The sequence below is a fragment of the Lycorma delicatula genome, chromosome 5 (assembly GCF_047948215.1).
Source record: "Lycorma delicatula isolate Av1 chromosome 5, ASM4794821v1, whole genome shotgun sequence".
NCBI classification, from domain to species: Eukaryota; Metazoa; Arthropoda; class Insecta; order Hemiptera; family Fulgoridae; genus Lycorma; species Lycorma delicatula.
The window spans coordinates 50,438,269-50,459,169 of NC_134459.1; the positions used below are offsets into that span (position 1 = coordinate 50,438,269).

Consider the following 20,901-nt stretch of genomic DNA (forward strand, 5'->3'; position numbering starts at 1 on the left):
CTGTTTCTGATTATTTATTTGTCCATGATTATTGGATTTTAAGTTTTTGTGATTTAATTAAAATGAATGCATTTATTATTACAATGTATCAGCAGTTTAGTATTTATTCTAACTTTGTAGGAAAAGGGGAAAGTGATGAAACTGAATCCATCGAACTAAGTGAGGATGATTCCAAAGAAAAAAGCGATTCTGAAATGATAGACCAGAGCTTCATTAAAGAAGAGTGTGCTGAATCTTCTGCACCTTCTCTTGATGATGATGATAACTCCAACAATATCAAGGAAGAAGAGAAGGAAAACTGTGTTGAAAATCGTTCTAAAATTACAAAGTCATCCGTTCAACATGAGAACAAGGTAGCTGATGTTAATGATTCTTGTAAAATTTCTTCTAATGATACCGAAATTATTTGTGTTGCTGCTATGGTAAAAACTGAAGTTGAAGATGATGAAGTCATCACCAAAGAAAAAGGGATTGTTAAAGAGGTACAACAGTTTTAAATATTTATTTATATTTTTCATTTTAAAAGTTTATCTTATTTATACAGAAATTAAGTTTATTGAAAACCTTATTTTTAGAAAAAAATAAATTATTTAATTATCTATTTTTAATGGTGGAAGTTAATATAATATTAGTATTGGCCTTCTTTTATAGTTGATTCCTGAAAATTGCTCTTGAATAAACAATAAATTATAACTATAAACAATTGAATTGTTTATAGTTACAGGGGGAGAAATTTTTTGTCCATAGCAGTTGTGAATTTGTTTATTAGTTTATGAATAGTAATGATCAGTATAATTGAATAAAAAATTGTATGTGTTTTCCATGTGATTGTGATCTTATTGAGCAGTTTATAGAAATGGTTGGGCCTAACAAAGTAGGGAACATTTAAAATTATGTTACTGGAAATTAGCTAAAATCAGGCTACTTTTACGCATAATTATCCATAATTCTTTTACAAATTAACAAATAAATTAAACTTCATTTTGCAGTATTACAATCAATTTGTTTTTACTAAATTTTATCAGGATTAGTCCTTTTGAAGTGACCCAAGGGGTGGTTGCTTTTAACCAATTCAAAAAAAATTGAAACGTACCTACTTGTTTCCCACATGTCTGAGGATCTTAAAACTATTTTTTTTTTCTTTTTTTAATTTTTTATTTAAGCACTTTACCTGTGGCAGCCATTTCTGTTATGGTGCACACACATCTTTTTGTGATTGTAAGGGTTTACGGAAAAAATCATAACTAAAAAGCTATTGGTTCTGGAAGAATGAAACAAAAAACAATTTAATTGTATTTTATCAAGGTAAAAGATTAGTCCAGTGGTTTATTTACATTTCTCTTTTCTTTCTTGGAGAAAATTACCATTAAAGTTGAAACATGAAAAACTGTGAAATTTCACTTTTGGTAATTTTTTTCAAGAGACAGGGATGGCAAACACAGTTTGAATTATTTTTTTTTATATGTAGGTATATGTTAGTAGTTTTACCATAAATAATATTAATGGTGATATACTTACCAAAATCTTGCTACAATTTATTTTTTGTTTGATAATTTTACAAAAATAAACCAATATAAAAATAAAAATGAATTCTTGAATAAAGATGTGTGCTACTCATTGAAATTCAGTTTGGGTAAGTTTTACAAACATTTTTGAATCAAAATTGTATTATATTACTGGTCTTGGTTAAGTTATCATTAAATTACAGCCTATCATTAATAATTTAAAAAAAACTATTTTAAAAATATTGAAAATGTCAACTTCAATAACATAGGGGCTAAATGTAAAAAATGTGAAGTGCAAAGAAGATAAGAAATCCCGTTGGAGCAATTATATAGTGAGTTTAAAATGGTATTGCTTTTAATAGGTTTTCATGATTTTTGAGAAGTTATAATTTTTTTATTAATACAATACACAAGAAACTTTTTTATTTGCCGTAAATATATACAAAAACACTGAAATTTGTGCAAATTTGAGATTTTTATCACCAGCCCCATCAGAGTTATTAGAAGCCAAAATTTGAATTTGAAAAAAAATTAGTTTTCAAAAATGTCCTTAAAAATTAGGGGTAAGTATATCTTGAAAAGTTTTAAGATCCTGAGACGTGTGGGAAACAAGCAAGTTACAGTTTTTTGAATTGCTCAAGCAACCAGCTTATCTTTTTTGGGGGCACTTTAAATGGATTGACCCATCAATTAGTTTGTAAGATAGATTCTTCAAAAGTAAGGATCTTTTTGTAGCATAACAGGTGTTACTTCTTGTTAAAGTAGGAGTATTTTACCTGCTAATTTAATTCAATTCAATTTGATTTGTTAAATAATATTCTCCAAGTTTTTTAGTCTGTATGTTGTTGAATTATAGAAAGTTTTTTTATGCAAATGTTTTTTTATGCAAATCTGTGTTGTGGTCTTTAAAAACATTCATTGGTTAACACAGATGTGTAAGTCAGGAATTATTTTTTATTATTATATTGATGGATGGTAAGTTAGTAAAAGAATTCTCTATTTGTCTTTTTTTATATATATACTGTTCTACTCATATGATGACTCTAAAATATTGAGACCTTAGGTATTAAGATTGATGTATTATTACTGTTAATCAAGTCATGGTTAATGAAGTAATATAATTTGGGTATCAACCTCCAGAGATGACAGGTCTCTGCTCCAGGAGGTCAAAGTTAAAAAAAATTGCAGGAACCCAGCAAGTTTGAGGTATGGGGCCAGTAATGGAGGCAAGACACACGGGGTGCTGTGATAATACTATAAAGTGGGTGCCCAGCATCCCAAGTTGTAGATTGGGAGGGGTTTTAGTAGGTAGGTCTGCGAGAGAGAATCCCACACTACTACGGGGAATGATACCACATGATTCCCATAAAAGGTTTTTTGCCTTATATTAAATTTATCTGATATACTTTCTAATTATTTGTATTTTTCTATTTTAAGACTTTTAGCATATTTTGTAAATTAATTAAAATAAAAAAAAATTATTTTTGCTTTATTAATGTATCACAGCAAACTCAGTATTTGTAGATTAGCTCACAAAAATTTCATTAGATAAACATGTGATAAAGTGATTTATCATTTTTCCAAACATCTACACTAATTTTTCACTGTTTTTTGACATCATGTTATTCAACATTTTCATTGAATAAAAAATCATTTTATATTTCATTGCTTATTTTATTAAAGTCTTCTCTGACATTTACTTTGTCTGTTATTCATATGTGAAAATAATATTAAAACTTATTAGCAAATACTGTAAATATGTATTGAGTTATTAATTAAATATTTATAGGATAATATTAATGTTATTTTGCTTTCAGGATAAATGTGGTTTATCAGCCAATAATCAAGAGACCAGTGGTGGTGCAGTTGATAATGAAGATTCAATTAACTTGACTATTGGAGAAGATGAAGTGAAACTTCTGACAGTCGAGGTTGTGCATTTTCAGTTCTAATATGTTTTTATTTTTACCCTGTGATATATTTTTTATCTTTGCATTAATTATTACATAGGTGATGTTTAATTTTTATTATAGTATTAATCTGTTTTGGATTGTAATTCTTCACATCTGTCAATTACTTTATTTTTTATTTGAAATGTTATAACAGTTATTTGTAGATATAATAAGTAGTTTTTAAATATTAGAAATATGATTGATTCTGTACTTGCACTAAATGTTCCCTATCGATTCTTGTTTTATGTGTAGTATAACATTTGTTAGTTTTTATTTAAAAATAGTTTATTAATTAACTATTTCTTTTGTGAGTCATAGATTGTCAAATACATTTTTAGTTATTTCTTCTTATTACTATGGAATTTTCTTGATTTATTTTTCTTTTTTGATTCGATAAGACTTAAATCTTAACATGATAAACTCGGGTACCTTAAGTTATTTTATGTTTGATCTTAATGTCTTTTATACTTAGCTGGATCTTTTAACAGTCCATATCTGTTATACGCAGCCTTTTTGCAGAAACATCTTTCATGATTTCAGGGTCTCTATAAACATAGTCTTTTGTTCTTAGAAAACTCGATTGATGTTGGGTATCAGTATGATTGTTTTATTCTGTATCAAGTAATGAAAATCTATAATTTTACAAGTTATATTGCATGTGGTTTATTTGCCTTTAAATATTATTTACATTTAAGATACTGAAACTGAAATGTTGTAATATTTACACATTTTAATTTTTTCTAACTTTCACAAGCGGTAGAATTTCATTTTGTGAAGAAGAATTGAAAAAGAAAATCATTAAAAGTTAATTTAGGAATAAAAATATAATCTTCATTTTTATTTAGTTTGAAAATTGTAGACCGTAATTGTACAAACATAAAACAGAATAAAAAGTGTAAAAGATCAGAATGCTTTTCAGTTTAAATTTTAAATTAAGTGAAAATAAATCAAGATTGTTTAATAAACAAGAAACAAAATCTTTAGTAACCTTCATATTTTTCCTGGTTTTACAGTCATATTTTTTATTACATAGCAAGGATTTTGATAAAAAGAAGAGTATTTTCTTTATTTGGAAGGAGGATATCCCATGTGCGATTTGAATTTTTTTCATTTTTCATCATAAATGTTTCTAAATGAAATCTTTCATTATTGGTAAATTTCTTAAGGCCAGAAGTCTTTAATGTAGAAAATACCAGAAAATAAATTCATGATCTGCCAGCTGCCACTGTGGGAACTCCAAAAAATAGGACTCTCGAGTGATGGGATGTGGTTCTGGCTATTTCTTCACTTTGTGCTTTCCAATTGCTGTTCACCCATTAGATTTTTAAGATTTGTAAATGTGAAGCGGTAGTCTAAAACATCCTGTAATATGTTTTTCAGGAATCTGAATAAATAATTTAATCTTCTTTAACATTGTTTTCAGTCGTATTAATGATAGTAGGCATTTGTCAATCATGCACTAATTGCTGGAAATCTTGTTTGTTTCTTGACATATAGATATTAAAAATCTACTGTTGTGGCAATATTTATCCCCCACGGTTCTTTTATCACATAAACATTTACTATCACTGCTATCTTTTAGTTGTTATTACCACCTTCAGGATGATCATTGGTTAATTTATGGATACAAACCTCTTACGTAGTAGTTAAAAAAACTCCTTTTGTTTTAATTGATTGGAATTCTGGCTTCCAATAACACCATAAGATGAATGTCATTTTCTCACTCCCAACTGTACATGAATTGGAAGCAGTTATGAATTGCAGTGGCACCTTTTAGGACCAGTTTCTGACACTGACGTTTATTTATGTTCAAACATAGCTGCAGTTCCACTACATTTTTTTCACCAAAAATATAAAACAAAAGAACACTGTAATCTTGCAGTAATAGACAAGCATCTTTCTCTGAGGATGGCAACTGTTGTTTTAAAAACACTTTTAAATCGCAGTTTATCAGATTGATTTGAAATATTTAAGTTTGTTTCTTGAGCCTAATCTTTTCATTTAGTGAAAAGATTCAGTGAATTCTTTTCAACCACAGTGAAATGTGGTTATCTTAAGAGCAGACTAACAAGTGATTTCTAATTGAAAATCGGTTGAAATTACTTTGAGCCCTAAGCATGGTCCTTTGAAACCAGAGTATAACAACATTTCTTCCATTCTTATCTTCTGTGTATACTTTCAAGGTTAGGATATTTATTTATATTCTTTAGTTAGTTTTAGACTAAAATAAACAATGCATGGACGTTGAAGTTAATGGTCATCTGTTTATGTTCTTGCTTGAGTTTTTTTTTCATGTTAACTCTACTTAATTATTCTGTCAGTATGTATTTCTGTTATTTATTTGTTTAGTGTTGAAGTGTTTTATATTATTATTAATCAGTTCTTTTGTAACTTTTAAAAATTAGTGGTATATTCCTATGTTTGTTTAATGTTCACATTTCTTATGTTTGAAACAGTTGTCTTTTCAGCTATAATTTTCTTTGTATTGCCTGATTTTTAAATTTGAAAACTAGATTTCTTATGTTTAAATACATTTTTGCAGTCAAGAATATATGCTACATTAGACATGTTGCAATTTTTTCCCCTGTTCCAAGGTGGCATAGATTTTTACAAGTAATTTTTTTTTATAACCATGTAGTACTTTCTTACTTTCAAACCATGTAAAATTTAATTATATTGAAGGTAACATATAGGTATTATTTTTTTACTATATCTAAAATTGCTAAAATTCTGGATTAACCTATTGTTGGTTATGGTTCTAAATGTTAACCTTTGCTATGCTAATTACTCATGAATATCAGTAAATGTTTTTATACATTTTTAAACTTTTTTGAAGGTAAGTCTATAATTTTTTACAGCAATATTCTCAAATATTGATAATGTTTATTTGATGTATTATAACATTATTAGAGTTAACAGTAACATATGTAATCTGACCAGAATTACCAATAAAATCCTTGAAAATATTTGGAAATTTCTAAATTCCTTTAAAAAATATTCACATCTTAATTTAATGACTTTTAATGAATTATTTTATTTTCGTATTAAATATTTATAATATAAAAAAGAAACTATAGAAGTATGTAAAAATAGTACTTATTGATACAAATAGAAAAATAATTCAATAAATACTGATTTTTAAACAGTATAATGTGATTAAAATGTGGCAGTGTCATTTCAGTATTATTACTTTTTTTACAAGTTTATAGATGTTTAATTTTAATTAATATAGAAAATAGAAAACTAAACTTTTAACTTTTCCAGCAGTAAGTTTCAGATAATGTGCACACATCAAGAAAATCATAATATGTTGGTTCCTGAATTAAGTAAATTTTTTCACACTGCTTAGTACTGAATGATGATTAATGATTATTAAGTGCCCACTTAATAATTTAAGTATTAATATCTGATAATAATATCATGCTAGTATTCTTTTACTCTAAATATTTGGTTTTCCACCTTTAAAAACAATGAATGACTAGTATTAATCCTAATTATTAATTTTGTTATCAATAATATTTTTTATTAAGTCTGTAATAACTTCAAAGATTTCTATAACAAATATATACCTAGATGTATTGTTGAACGTTATATTGAGCCTGTTTGTACATTTATTTTAGTAAACTATTTCATGTTACAACAATTTTAAAAACAAGTTACAACAAAAAATTGTCCAGAGTTTAATAATCAGTAGTATGTTCAGTAATAATTGAAAGACTGCAAATGTTAGAAAAAAGTATATTAATAATTTATTGTTGCAGTTGTATCAATACATTTTAAAAGGTTTCTATTATTGGAATGTCTCTTGTGCTTGTTTCAACAGTTACAACATTAGTTAATTTTTGTCATCTCCAGTTTTACTTTGGAAATTTGTTTCGGGTTATCTTTAGGACACGAATAGGAGGGTTGGTTTATTATTCTGTGAATAACAACACAGATTATTCTGTGTTTGGTTGGAATAATGTGCAGTGAGCTATTCTTAAATGTCACAACATATATGAGAAAATAACAGTAATATCAAAATACCAAATTTTGTGAGTTAATTTTGTCATTTATCTGTGCTTATGTATACATGTTTGCTTATTTTCTGTTACTTATTTATTTATTTATTTTTATTGCAGGAGGATAGTTGTCAAGGGAAGTCCATTAAAGGTAATATAATCATTGTAGTTTGTTTTTTAAAATATATATTGCCATAAATAAATAAAAAATTGTTAATAAAGAGGTTTAATAATTATTTTTAATGCTTTATTTGGTTAATAAAAAAAAAAAAAAAAATTGTAAATAATATTACCTTTGACTATTTGTAGATAGTTACTCACTCAACTTTACATAGTAATCTTACCGGCGGAGAAAATTAGTCAACTGATTCAATGTTAAGGGATAATATTACTTATAAATTGATATTCCTTGGAATACATTTGGCGTTTCTACTGTTACATTTAGCTAAAAATTGTTCATATTTTGTCACATCTGCTTAGAAGGAAATAATATATATATATTTTTTAAAGAGAATGTTTTTTTAAGAGATACACATTGGGAATTTTTTGTCTGTAATTTGAGTGCTCTTTGTTATAATAAATCATTCCTTAATTTTACTTATTGTTAAAATAAAAATGTTTAAATTTCATACGCGCGTGTTCATGCATGCATACATAGTTTTTTATTGGTTTTTGTGCTATTTCTATTTTTCTCTTTGCTATTCCTTTCTATTTTTCTCTTCCGTGTTTAACCTCACTTCTTTCACCTCACTTCTTTCACATTTTAATTCAAACATGTTTATTGCATCCTGTACTCATGGTTGTGTTTTCTAATCATTCTAGTTTTTGTTTCCTCTGCAGTTTTTATCTTCTGCACTTCCTTGTACAGTCAAATTTTTTAAAACAGGATATCTTAATGTAGCTCATTTATCTAGTAGTCTTTTTTCATGACTCTGTCATAAGTTTTCTCTTCTGTTGATCTTAAAACCTTTATTTTAAACTTCTTAATTGACCAGTTTAATTTTCAAAACCATCCTTAATTTCTTTTGCACCATCCTTTAAAAGCCTTATGTTTTTTTTCTTTCTGGTTTTCCTTTTGTCAATATTTTGTTACCTCAAGAGTATTGCACTCAACAAAGTATTTTTTTAGAATTTCTAGATCTGTATTTAATAATAAATGGTAACTCATATGGCTATTACTAGTCTGCTTTTGATTTCTATCTTTGAATATCCTTTGTAATGTTAATTAAATTACAAAATTATGCAATTTTCTGGGATTATGGTTTTCCACTTAATGTTGAATTCTTCATTATCCATTTTTGTCATTATTTTTTAATCTTTTTTTCCTTTATTTTCGAATTGAATTCTTTGCAAGCAATAAATTGTGGAGACATTTATTTCCCTATTGAATATTGCCTGCTGTAAGAACATTATCAGCAATGAATATTAATTTTCTTTTCTTTTTAAAAAAAAAAAAAAAAAAAATGGAATAGTCCTTCAGTGTTATAATGCTTCTTTTTATAAGCTGAAATGAAAATGAAAAGAAATCTCATCCTTGTTTCATTCCTTTCTAAATAAATAGTGTATATCTACATATGTTCTATTGTTACTTAATTAAATTGGACATTATTATCCTTCTCAAGATTACAAAAGGAAATTGAGTAAAGTGTTTACTTAAATGTAATCTTATACCTACAACTTAAACTTTATTATAAGTTTATAAGAATAGGGAATCTTTCATTGGAATAAAACTATTTTTTATAAAAATTATTTATTATCATTGGTAGTAATGTTGACAAATGATTTTCTCCATTTACTTTGTCCCTGTATACGATGGTTTATCCAAATACTGTAACTACATGCACTTCCACAAACCTACTTGTTCCATTTTTTCCGCCAGAGTAGTCTAAATTTTTTTTAAACATTTGACAATAATTTGTGCCCATTAATTTTTATATTACAATGAATCAAATTTTTTGCTTCACAGTGGATTGTTTTAAAGATTGATTAATGATGATAGTTTGTTATTGTTGTAGTATTGTACTCGAGAAATTATTATTAACCCACGAGAAGCGGCTCATAAATGTATCATAAAGCTCATTAATCTTAGAGCAGAAATATTAGCTTTATTATTTTTTTTAATTTGTTTCTAACATGGTGACTTACGTATTCTAATATTATTTCATGACTGTACTACTGAAATGATATAAATCATTTAAAAATTTTTTTTGTTCACTGTGTTTACTTTTAAATATCCATGAACTCAAAATATTTTCAGTATTTCTGCTTGTGTTAAATAGCTGCAGGTTTATATAAAGTAACTTTTTTAATGCATTTATATTTATACTGGTTAATATCAGTTGTTATTGTTCATATGGTGTTACTTCTCTCTTTTAGTGACTGGGTAGCTCATTGATACATATTGTAAAAAAAAAAAAAAAAAAAATAGGTCTGGTATTGAACTATGGAATTCCAATTAATTCTTTGACATATTGGGACCAATCATTTCTTATTAGTCTTCTATATATCTAGTCCTTTATCTACATACATTTTTTCCTAGCTGTATTTTATGATTGCTATAAGTTTTTTCTCTGATTCCTTTGTACCTATTACATTTCATGTGTAAATTACTTTTGTGATTGATTTTTAGATCATGACAGAATTGATAAAAAATACTGTTGCTATGAAGATTTTAACCATGTTTTGCATGACACCTGTTTTATATAATATGGCTAGTTGCTGTGAATAAACAGTTACAGTTTCCTCATCTATTGCTTACCATACTGCCAGTAGGGTGTTTGATGAGGCATCTTCTCTTCTATGCATGTTCCTAGTATTTATTTTTACTAAATCTACTTAAACTCAGCATTTTTATACTTTCTGTATCCATCATCAAATCTATGTTGATCAGTACTTCATTGTCAGTAATATTTTTAATTCATTTTTCATCTTTCTTATATGTTCTGAGTTCCTTTTAAAAATCAAACTAATTTTATTACATTTAAATTGTGTTCACTGTTCCGTTACAATCTGAGTTGGTTTTAAATTCTCTGCCTGACTGTTTATTATAATGTCCAGCAAATTGATAAGTTCCTGTTTTTACTGACCCCATTCATATATGTGCCTTCTTTTATGATTTTTAGAGTGAGTTTTGAAGAAACCACTTAATACGTTTGAAAAATCTGAAAAATTACCTCTCGTTTGTTTGGTATAGCTCAAATTCAAATAATTTTCCTTTTCCTACCTTTCCATTTAAGTCCTCTGTTGTAATCCACTTTTTAATGTTTTGAATAATTAGAAGTTTTATATGTCTATGAAATTGGGGTAAGTAGTAATGAAAATGTTGAATTTATGAATTATGTTTGTGATACTTATTTTTTTACTCATGGATTTGATAGGGGGATTAACTATTTTTATTAGAAACTTCAGATTTGTTAGGTTTATGTATATAACTGATTGTGTTTATAATTGTGAGATGTGTGCCACTATTATAAAATTAAATACTAACAATTAGTTTGTCTTGATTATACCAGCACCACACAGTGGTTCAGTTGATTTTTTTTTAATGTAATTTGGGTAACATGATTTCATCCATTTCATTTAGTTTTAAAGTGTAACGTGATTTTAATTAACTTAATGGAGATCATTTGGATAGTATAATTTTAATATTAACTTAATGTCATTTGAGTAGTAATTTTAATTTAGAACTCATGAGAAAATTTTTTTTATTGATAATTCTGAATTTCTGCTTGAATAAATATAAGTTAGGGGATTTTTCAAGGATTGTGTAATTTATTTTAACGCCGCTCGATAATACTACTATAGTGGTTGAATATTTGAAGATAAGTGAAGGAATGTACGGAGAAGTGTGGATGTGAAAGATCATTAATAGCCAGAAGCTACCAGCATGAAGATGGTTATAAATTGCAGTGTAAATTGTTTTGTGTAGTAAGTAGTCCATAAATCTTGATCACATTAAGAGTTGTGTATTATGAGTACAGTACTAGTTGTATATGTAAGACATCAGATACTAAGGAGATCAGCTAATGACTTGTCTTAAAACATAATCATAAAGTGTACAAGTGTGTAGTTTTTAAAGTCCTGCTACATTTGGTATTCTTCATTTTACATCAATAATATGCTTCTGAATCGACTAACCTCCTGACGTAAAGTGCTATTTACTGGATGGAAGTAAAGTTGTGTATACAACTTGCCTACATTGTTTACAAGTAAGACTTTTGTGTGGTCACAACATTTTGGTTCTTGTTATGATTTAGTGTTCTGTTTCTGTTCTGAAGCTATGATTTATGGTTCTTAATAAAAAAATTATTTACATCAGAGACGGGAAAGGAAGTGTTAGTAGTTTAGACAGTAGTCATATGTTTAGGTTAAGTTTTATTATAGGTTTTTTGTAACATCTCCTCTGAGTAATAAAAGCATTGTTGTGTTGATTTTTTTTTTTTAAATGTGCAGTACGAAAAAATGTTTAAAAAAATGAGTTAAGAGGAAAGCTTATAATTATTAATTGTTTCAGCCATTTGAATTTCATCTTCAATGAGTCAACAAACTTAACTTCCAGAAAACATACAGTAAATAAATTGATCATTTGAGAAGCTGAGGCCCTTGAAGAGATATCTCTTTAACATGATTGCATTATGGGCATGTTTATTTATACTTGAAAGTTTTTCTAAATAATTAGAATTTTTGTTAAGTTCTGTTATATCTCTTTAAGAATTTTATCATTTTGTCATTTTAAAAAAGTTAAATAATAGTATTAATGCCGCTGATATCTTTATTATTTTGCCTTTGGTTATAATGTCTATTCTGCTATATGGCGTTTATTTCAGATATTGATCGGTTATAGTCGGCTGCTGATAACTGCTTTTAATTGACTGCAGATGGCAACCAGATGATTTTTTATTGTATCAGTAAATTATCATTTTTACTTTTGTACCATCAAAATTTTGAAATTATATTTGAGGTTTTATAATATATTGTAATTGTAAAGTACATGTTGTTTAATTATATTTTATCTTGAATAAATAGTGTTTTATTAAAAAAAGTAATTGAGGTACTGTATCGTTTAAAAAACTTGACCGTGCTTGTTAAAAAAAAAATAAAAACTGCTTTTTATGTTTGTATCCTAATGCTGATCAAGAACAATGATAAAAATTATCTAATTTGTACAGCAAAAAAATCAACAACCATTAATGATATCTGCTCTGCATAAATTTTGTTTTATTTGTTAATTTTTATATTTACTATACTGAAATTAAATTGATTTTCAGTAAAATATTTGCACTAAATATTTTAAAACAATTCTCTCTGTCTGTGTGTGCGTGTGTATGTGTGCACGAATGTAGGCGTATTTTATACATGTTTGCATGAAATATTGTGTGTACTCTATTTAAAGTAATGAATAAAAAAAAATTTATTGTGATCAGTTTACTTATTTTTGTTTAATCATAATTTGAGTTAAGTTTTAATAGTATTTGAGCAAGTGTTATGGAAATAATCATTGAAGATATAAGAAGGAATTAAGTGCAGTTGTAATCGGTTAAATTTTCAAGTCTTATAATGCTGTGTGCAAGGTTTTGAAGCCGACAAAGAATTGTACCAATTTCCATCATGTTAGCACTTCAGCGTTTCAGCATCTGCAGTACCACTTCATACTACCAACTGCATTGGAGAAAGATGGTTCTGTTTTCTTCCTGTTCATCACAGCAGTAATGTACTTGATGCTGCAACAGTCTTAATCTCATTCTTGATCTCATCTCACTTCATTTGGTTGGTTCTTCGTGTCTCAGATGACTCGCAGAGATGCTTTGATGATGGCAACAATGCTCTACGAGGTGAGAAGAACAGCAAGGTGTCGTCATCCGTGGAGGCGTCTTCAATGGCTGATGAAGATTCAAGAAAAGAACCTACTTCAACAACTGGTAGCGAGAAAGAAAAACAGGATGGGAAGAGGTTGGTTTCGGTAACATAGGATGTGGTTGATAATCTGTCTGTCAGGGGGCTGTAAAGGCCTTATTCAACTCACCCTGATGTGTGTGTGTGAGAATGTGTGCATGGTCGATGTGTTTTAAGTCAGATGTGTATATATTTTTATATATTTTAACATATATATATATATACACACACATCACTATTATTAAATATTATTATTTTATTTTTAGTTGATTAAAGTAAATGTATATTAATTTAATTTCTACATAAGTTATTTTATCGTGCAGAAAATATATGATGTTGTGATACTTACCTATCAACAATTATACTGCTGTTTAGGCTTTGGCAGTTACTTTATTTATATACTGTTGAAAGTAAATTATATGCTATAAAGTTGCATGTCCCAGAGACAGAATATTACTTATGAATTAGAACAGATAAATTGAAACAGGTAATCAAATTTATTTTTTCTTTTCATTTAAGTTCTGTAGGAAAAAACTAATTTTTATATACGTTGGAATTATGATTAAATATTTACTGGCATTTAAAGACATTTATTATAGCAATGGTTTATAAGCCGCCATATAAGCTAAGCTTAGTTACCACTTACTATTTAACTGCATCTTCTGAAACAATTTAAATTATGATGTTTGTTCTGAATCATTTACAATTTAATCCCTATGTTGTAATTTCAGATCAAGCATTACTTGTATAGTAGACATTTCAGTATACAATGTTTCATTTAATTTAAAACGTGAAACTATTTTGGATGTAATTTATACATCCACTCTTATGATAAATTTATTGATAATGTACGAAGGTAGTAGTTACTACTTTAAATACCGATTGTATAAAAATGGCTTCAAAATGTTATTATAAATATTCTACATTGAATATTAATTTGAAATTGTTTTGCTCTTTAAAATTTGCCAATCTCCATGGAGGGAGTGGTAACATCTCAGCCTTTCATTTGTAGGTCCTAGGTTCAAATCACGATCAGTCATGGTGTTTTTTATATGCTACAAAATTTCATCATTTCTATATTTCCACATACAAGCTTTCAAAGCTTCTGAAGTGAATTAATTTTAAAAAACTGGATGTTTATATTAGGTTTTTTTAGTGTTGACAGTGGTAGACAGACAGAAAAAAAGATGTATAAAGATTGTTCATAGTCGTACTACAAATTTAGAAGTATGTAATGAAGTATAAGATACTGGAATTTGTTAGTTTTTTACTAATCTCATCAAGCTTATAGCCGTTAAAAAAATCTCTGTGGAGAATGTATACAATTGCTCCAGTTAAGAGCAGTAGCTGTAAATAGCAGTTTAGCTGTAGCTGTTAATTAAATTTAATTCAATTAGCACTGTTTTTTTTCCAACAGTTATTGAAAATTTGTTTTATGATGAGATTGAAGGTAAGTGATTCTGGTATCTTCTTAAAATTAATAATGATAAATGAACTCAATCAGTTCACAGATTGTAGCTTTCTCTTAGTGATCTCTTTTTCCAACATTTATGAACTGCTGCTTTGTCCAGCTGCAGTTCAAGTAAGCTGATGTCACTCTTGCTGTCCAAGAGCATAACACTTTTGGACAATACACCAGGGGTCATCTCCTGGTTAGAATCTCTAATGCTAGCTAGTGATGATGCTAGGTAGTGATGATGCTAAGTGCATCACTGGATCTTTTTTTTTTTTACTGAGGAAGGCCTTCCTCAGAGGTCCCTACAGGATTCTGCAGCATTCTAATCAGTATTCATTTTCTTGATCAGTTGGCTCTACTCCTTAAATTTTTACGGTCTCTAGGAGAGGAACATTTTTACTTACGGAGTTATATCATTTTTATGTAGGGGTATATACTGAGGTATATCATGTTCTGGTGATCTATCTTACTTCAGTATCTCAGGTATCTTTGGTTTTCTTTTTTATAAGTAATTTTGCTAGTTGAATGTCTAAAATTTTATTGGTGAAGACTGTATGCTATGACATCTAAAGTGTTATTTTTGGCAAAGATAGTTTGTTAAATGTTAAGTTGTGTTAGGAAAAGAGAAGAGAATCTTCATTTCAGTGTGTATAAGATGCCCGCAAACTGAAACGCCTTGGAAAGAAAGTTGTTCAATAATCTCTTCAAAACAATTTATCAAATCTGAACACAAGTATACCTTTAGAAATATTTGATGTTGTATGATACAATTAGTCGATGTGAACTAATTTATTTGCATTCAGTAATTGAGTTGTTTGATTATTATTAACACTTGCAGTTTTCTTGCATCTTTCACTCAAGAATAAGCACAAGCAATCATTGGTTAGTTAATGAGAGGATGTGTTTTCAAAATCTCATTGGCTCTTCATAGTCAAGGCCTGAGTTACACCCTTATGAACAAGTTCACATTTCTATGCAACCACAACTTTTCTCTTCACCACTGTAGTTGTAAAAAAAGCTGTCTGCCTCTGTTTAGCTGAAACAGGGGACAGCACTGCCTTTTGGATGCCACCTCTCTTCAGTGACACAGGTTACAGCATATAGCCATTGTGGAAGAGAATTCACTACTGATAAAATTTGACAACAATCTTACACTTCAATTGACCATCTTGTGACCAGAATGAACTATCAGTCAAAACTGCATTTATATGCATTTGAAGTAGAGTATTACATTATTCTACAAAGTTGCCCTTCCAGAACAGGAATTGTAGATAGAATGATCCATACATTGAGATAGATTGACAACCAAGAGTTGATAGTACAAAGGTGGTTCAGAAAGTAACCTCCATTTGGCTATAAATAAAAAACCTGCATAGATAAAACTATATTTAAAACTACAGCTTTAAACTATTTTTCAACATAGTCGCCATTTAAATTCAAGCATTTGTCATAGTGTTCACTTAGTCATTTTTTCATGCGAGTTATAAGATTAAAATCACTTTATGCCAAGTCCGGGTTATGAGATGATCAAAAATGACCTGTTGAAATTGACTCAGAAGTTCTTGAGTTCTTTGAACACTGTGAGGATACACAAAAAACAACACTGAATTACAGCATAATGCGACGTTTGTTGTGAATGGCTCGTCTAAGTTTCTTAAAAGTTTCACAATAGACTGCTGAAGTAATCATATCATGTTCCATAAAATTGACTATAACTACTCCCTTGACATCCCAAAAAACTGTAGCCATAATCTTCCTCACTGACAAAGTTTGGTGGGCTTTCTTTGGCTTGCGTGGAGAACTGGTTTGGCCTCAGTTCATTGACTGTTGTTTCATTTTGGTATCTACATAGGCCACCCAAGAAGCTTCATACCCAGTCGCAGTTCTCTTCAAAAAACTTTTCACTTCTGCATCATAGCATTAAAAGAAGTCTTAAGATGAGCCTATTTGTTTGGTTCGGTGGATCTCTATGAGCATTTTTGAAACCCATCGAGCACAGAACTTCCAGAAGCCTAATTTATCTGTGACAATCTTACAAAACTGTATGAGAAGATGCAGGGATTGTTTGGAAAGTTCAGAGATGGTGAATCTTTAAATTACACGCACTTTTCTGTCAATTTCACTGACAAGATTATCACTCACAATAGAAGGCCTATCACTCTTCTCTTCTTTATGGATATTTATCTTCCAATTCTAAAAAATCATTTATTTTTTATATTTCTTTTTTCCTCTCCTATCTGTGTAAACTATTATTTCGCAGAGATCTCTATTGTGTCAGAAACATGAAAGTGGATAGATAAAGGTATTTTATGTTGGTGACAAGATGATGTATGTCTGTAAATTTCAATTTTTTTCATTTAATCTTTTAAAATCACTTATGTCATATCAAGGAAGAGATCTCTTAAAAATGTAGAGGAATACTTATAGAGGAAGAAAAAGGGAAATTAATTGAGCCGTATTTAAATGAGAATTTTATTTTATTAAAGTATATGGTTGGGTTTTTACTTTTATCTGATAATAGTTTGTTTTTACAATGAATCATTTTTGTCATAAATCAGGGGTTATGCTTTGATTCTGATGAAAATTATATTACATTTAATAGCGGCAGTGAAAGACCTTCATATTCATACCTTCTGATTGTAATTGCGTGTGACTGTACTTTTCTATAATTTGATTGAAATTAAATTGTCATTTAAATTTTAATTAGAAGTAATCACCATTAATCAAATACTGATTTCGATATTAAAAGAATACAGTATGTGGGCACTCAACTTAGGCTTTACTCAGCTAGTCATAACTAAAATATCCTTTTACCTGTTTGAGGGTCAGTATATTTTGATAAAGTAACTTGGTTCTCAAGCCAGGATGAATATAAGATCAACCCACCTATGGTCTAGAGGTGAACTCATCATAAATCAGCTGATTTTGAAGTTGAGAGTTCTAAGGTTCAAATCCGAGTAAAGGCAGTAGTTCCTTTTATACAGCTTTGGATACTAGATGTGGATACTGGTGTTCATTGGTGGTTGGGTTTCAATTAACCACACATCTCAGGAAGGTTGACCTGAGACTGTACAAGACTATACTTCATTTACATTCATATATATCATCTTCCGAAGCAATGTAATACCTTACAGTGGTTCCAGAGGCTAAACAGAAAAAGAAAGATGCGTACAAGATCGATCTGAGTACTTTTAACAGGAACTTAAGTTATGTGGAGCTTGACCTCCATATATTTTTATATCTTATACAAGCCAAACTGGCATATGAATGTGTTTATGTACTCTGCCCTTGTACCCCCTCTCCTTGTAACAACATTCACAACAGTATGTTAAGTTATCTTTTGTGTCATGCAAAGCTTCATTTTATTCATAGTTATAGAGGATAATGGATTAGTACAGTTTTTTTCTAATTAAGGCCTTATTAGCTTGATTTGATATAGTAATGTTGAAAAATATAACAAGAGGATTGGGAAAGGAAGCACTTTAAATATAACTAACAAATTGCAGTTATGAAGTGATGTAAACCTTTCCTCCACTGTAATATTTTTTGGTATCTGTTTTTTTTTTAATGTAATTCTGTACTTGCTAGAGATATATTTGTAACTCTTCTGAATCATATGGCTAATATTTAGAAATTGTTATTTATTTGCTGTATACTTTTTTCATATATGATAAACAAGTTATGGAAAGACCTTGCATATTTTCATCATTAGTAACATTCAAACGTTAAGTCAAGAAGACTACTGAGTGTACAGAATATATATAATCTTCTTTTAAAAATATTGCACATTATTTTTAATAAATCAGTAAAATTAACTTAACCCATGTGATTATTTATTTTTTTCCACAATATTTCATATTTCTGCTAGGGTTATCATAATTGATTTAAATTATTTTCTGCCCTTTCTAGCTCTACTCTAGCATTATTCATACTAACATTTATAGTTGGTATGTTTCGGAGTAACTCCATTCTCAAAACTATTTTTAACACAGTAGTTTAAGTATGTAGTTACTTCGAAACACAAACTACAAATCTTAAAATGACAATGCCAGGAAGGGCAGAAAATAATACTCAAATCAATCATTTGATTATCTAGCTCTTGTATTTGATTCAGTTTTTCTCTTTTTTTATTTCATTTTTATTATTTCTTTGTCACTATTAATTCTTTTGTTTTTAGAAATATTTTTGATTTTTATCTTTTTAATGTCAAACTTAATTTTATTTGAATTTCATGTTTTTAATGGGTTGACTGCTGTCTTGTGTTAGACGTGCAGTTCTGTGTTCAAACACAATCTTTTTGACAAAGAGAAAATATGTGGGTAGATAATACTGTTAAGTAACTTTTATAAATGCATATAAACCCAATATTTCTTTCTTTCTTTCATTGGTACTCTAGGCTTCAGGTGTCTGCTAAGAATTTATACTTCAAATTCCAGAAACTTTGTGTTACTTAACTGGAAAAAAATCAAAGAATCTAAGTTTTTAAGGAAAATAAGTAATATTTTAAAAGGCTGATATACCAGTTTTTACCAGTTACCAGTATACCAATATACCAGTTACCAATATACCAGTTTTTTCAAAATGTAAATAGGTTTTTCTAACCAGACAATTTGTTACTAAAACAATTGAAATAAGAGTGTATATGAGGGATATCTCTGAAGTAAAGATTACTAGGAAATTTCTCTCCTAAAGATAGGGGTGAACCTGTGTCGTTCATGGCCATGCTAGTAATGTACATATTACATTTTTGTCTGTAGGTTGTCGTGTTATAGTATCTTTGATTACGTGTGAGTTGTTATGTTACAGAATGACTAGGAAAATCGATGTTGCTGTCAACTGTGAAATACATGGAGTCATATAATTTTTTTAAACAATCATAACGTTCCAGCTGAAATTCATAGGCAGTTGGTTACTGTGTATAGTGATAATGTAATGAATGAAAGAAATGTCTGAAAATGATGTGAAAGGTTCAGAAATAATAGAATTGATGTGCACGATGAAGAATGTTTGGGGAGGCTGTCGATAATCACTGAGAACCTGTTGAAACACATCGATGATGAAATAAGAAAAGCATCACTCAACAATTTCTGACTTGGTCCTTCTTTTTCCTGATGTTTCAAGAGCTGTTATCGGTCGCATTGTTCATGACCATTTATGTTTTAGAAAGTTTTGTGCACGTTGGATGCCACATGTCTTAACGGAACGTCCCAAAAAAATCTAAATGGGATCTGCTTTGGAATATTTAATGCGCTACACAGAAAAAGACTATGACTTCCTTAATTCAATCACTACCGGCGATGAAACATGGATTTCGTATTACATGCCAGAGAGAAAACGGCACTCAAGTGAATGGTGTCATTCTCATTCACCAACGAAGGTCAGGCTATAGCCATTTGGATGCAAACTGTGGCTGCAGTCTTTTGGGATGGGTTTGGCATACTGCTGATTGATTTCATACCACGTGGAACAACTATAAATGTAGAAGCCTACTGCGAAACTCTATGTAAATTACGGTGTGACATGTGGGCTGCTGACTGATGGTGTCGTCCTGCTGCTGCATGATAATGCACGTCCACATGTTGTGGGTTCGACACGTGATTTACTGATAACATTTGTATGGGAAATTTGAGATCACCCACCATATAGTCTATACCAAGCTCCTTCTGATTACCATTTGTTTGGCAAATTGAAAGAGTTTTTGAGTGATAAGCAATTCGCAGATGCAATAAGCTTAAAACTACTGTTTATCAGTAGCTAAATGGACTGGATGCAGAAGAATACGATGAGGGTATATAACAAAGCTGGTGTATTGTTACGATAAATGTCTTAATTCATGTGGCAATTATATAGAGAAATAGTGTAAGGTATATAGTTTTAAGAGAAAGAAAAAATATTTATGTAAAGTTTTCAGAATAAAGTTTTTTTACTATGAAGGGTCTTTACTTTAGAGATAACCTCTCGTATATTTCTAATGACCTTGGTGCAAGTGTGTAATTTTAAACCTTGTTAGTTGAAAGTTTGTGGCCCTATAGTAATGTTGTTCATGATTGCTGGGGTTTACAAACTATGTGAAAATGACTTAATTCTGAATCTAT

At 29.1% G+C, this 20,901-nt stretch overlaps 1 protein-coding gene across 4 annotated transcripts in view; it reads left to right on the plus strand.

Moving 5' to 3' along the window:
* LOC142324939 (uncharacterized) overlaps positions 1-20,901 on the plus strand; it is a 69,091-nt gene that overhangs the window by 17,319 nt on the left and 30,871 nt on the right. For 3 of the 4 annotated variants that reach the window (XM_075366091.1, XM_075366092.1, XM_075366093.1), the window contains exons 3-6: positions 121-482; positions 3,323-3,436; positions 7,579-7,609; positions 13,245-13,407. In XM_075366091.1, the coding sequence (XP_075222206.1) occupies positions 121-482; positions 3,323-3,436; positions 7,579-7,609; positions 13,245-13,407 (670 nt within the window). The remainder of the gene's footprint in view (positions 1-120; positions 483-3,322; positions 3,437-7,578; positions 7,610-13,244; positions 13,408-20,901) is intronic. The other variant, XM_075366094.1, reaches the window with a different exon arrangement.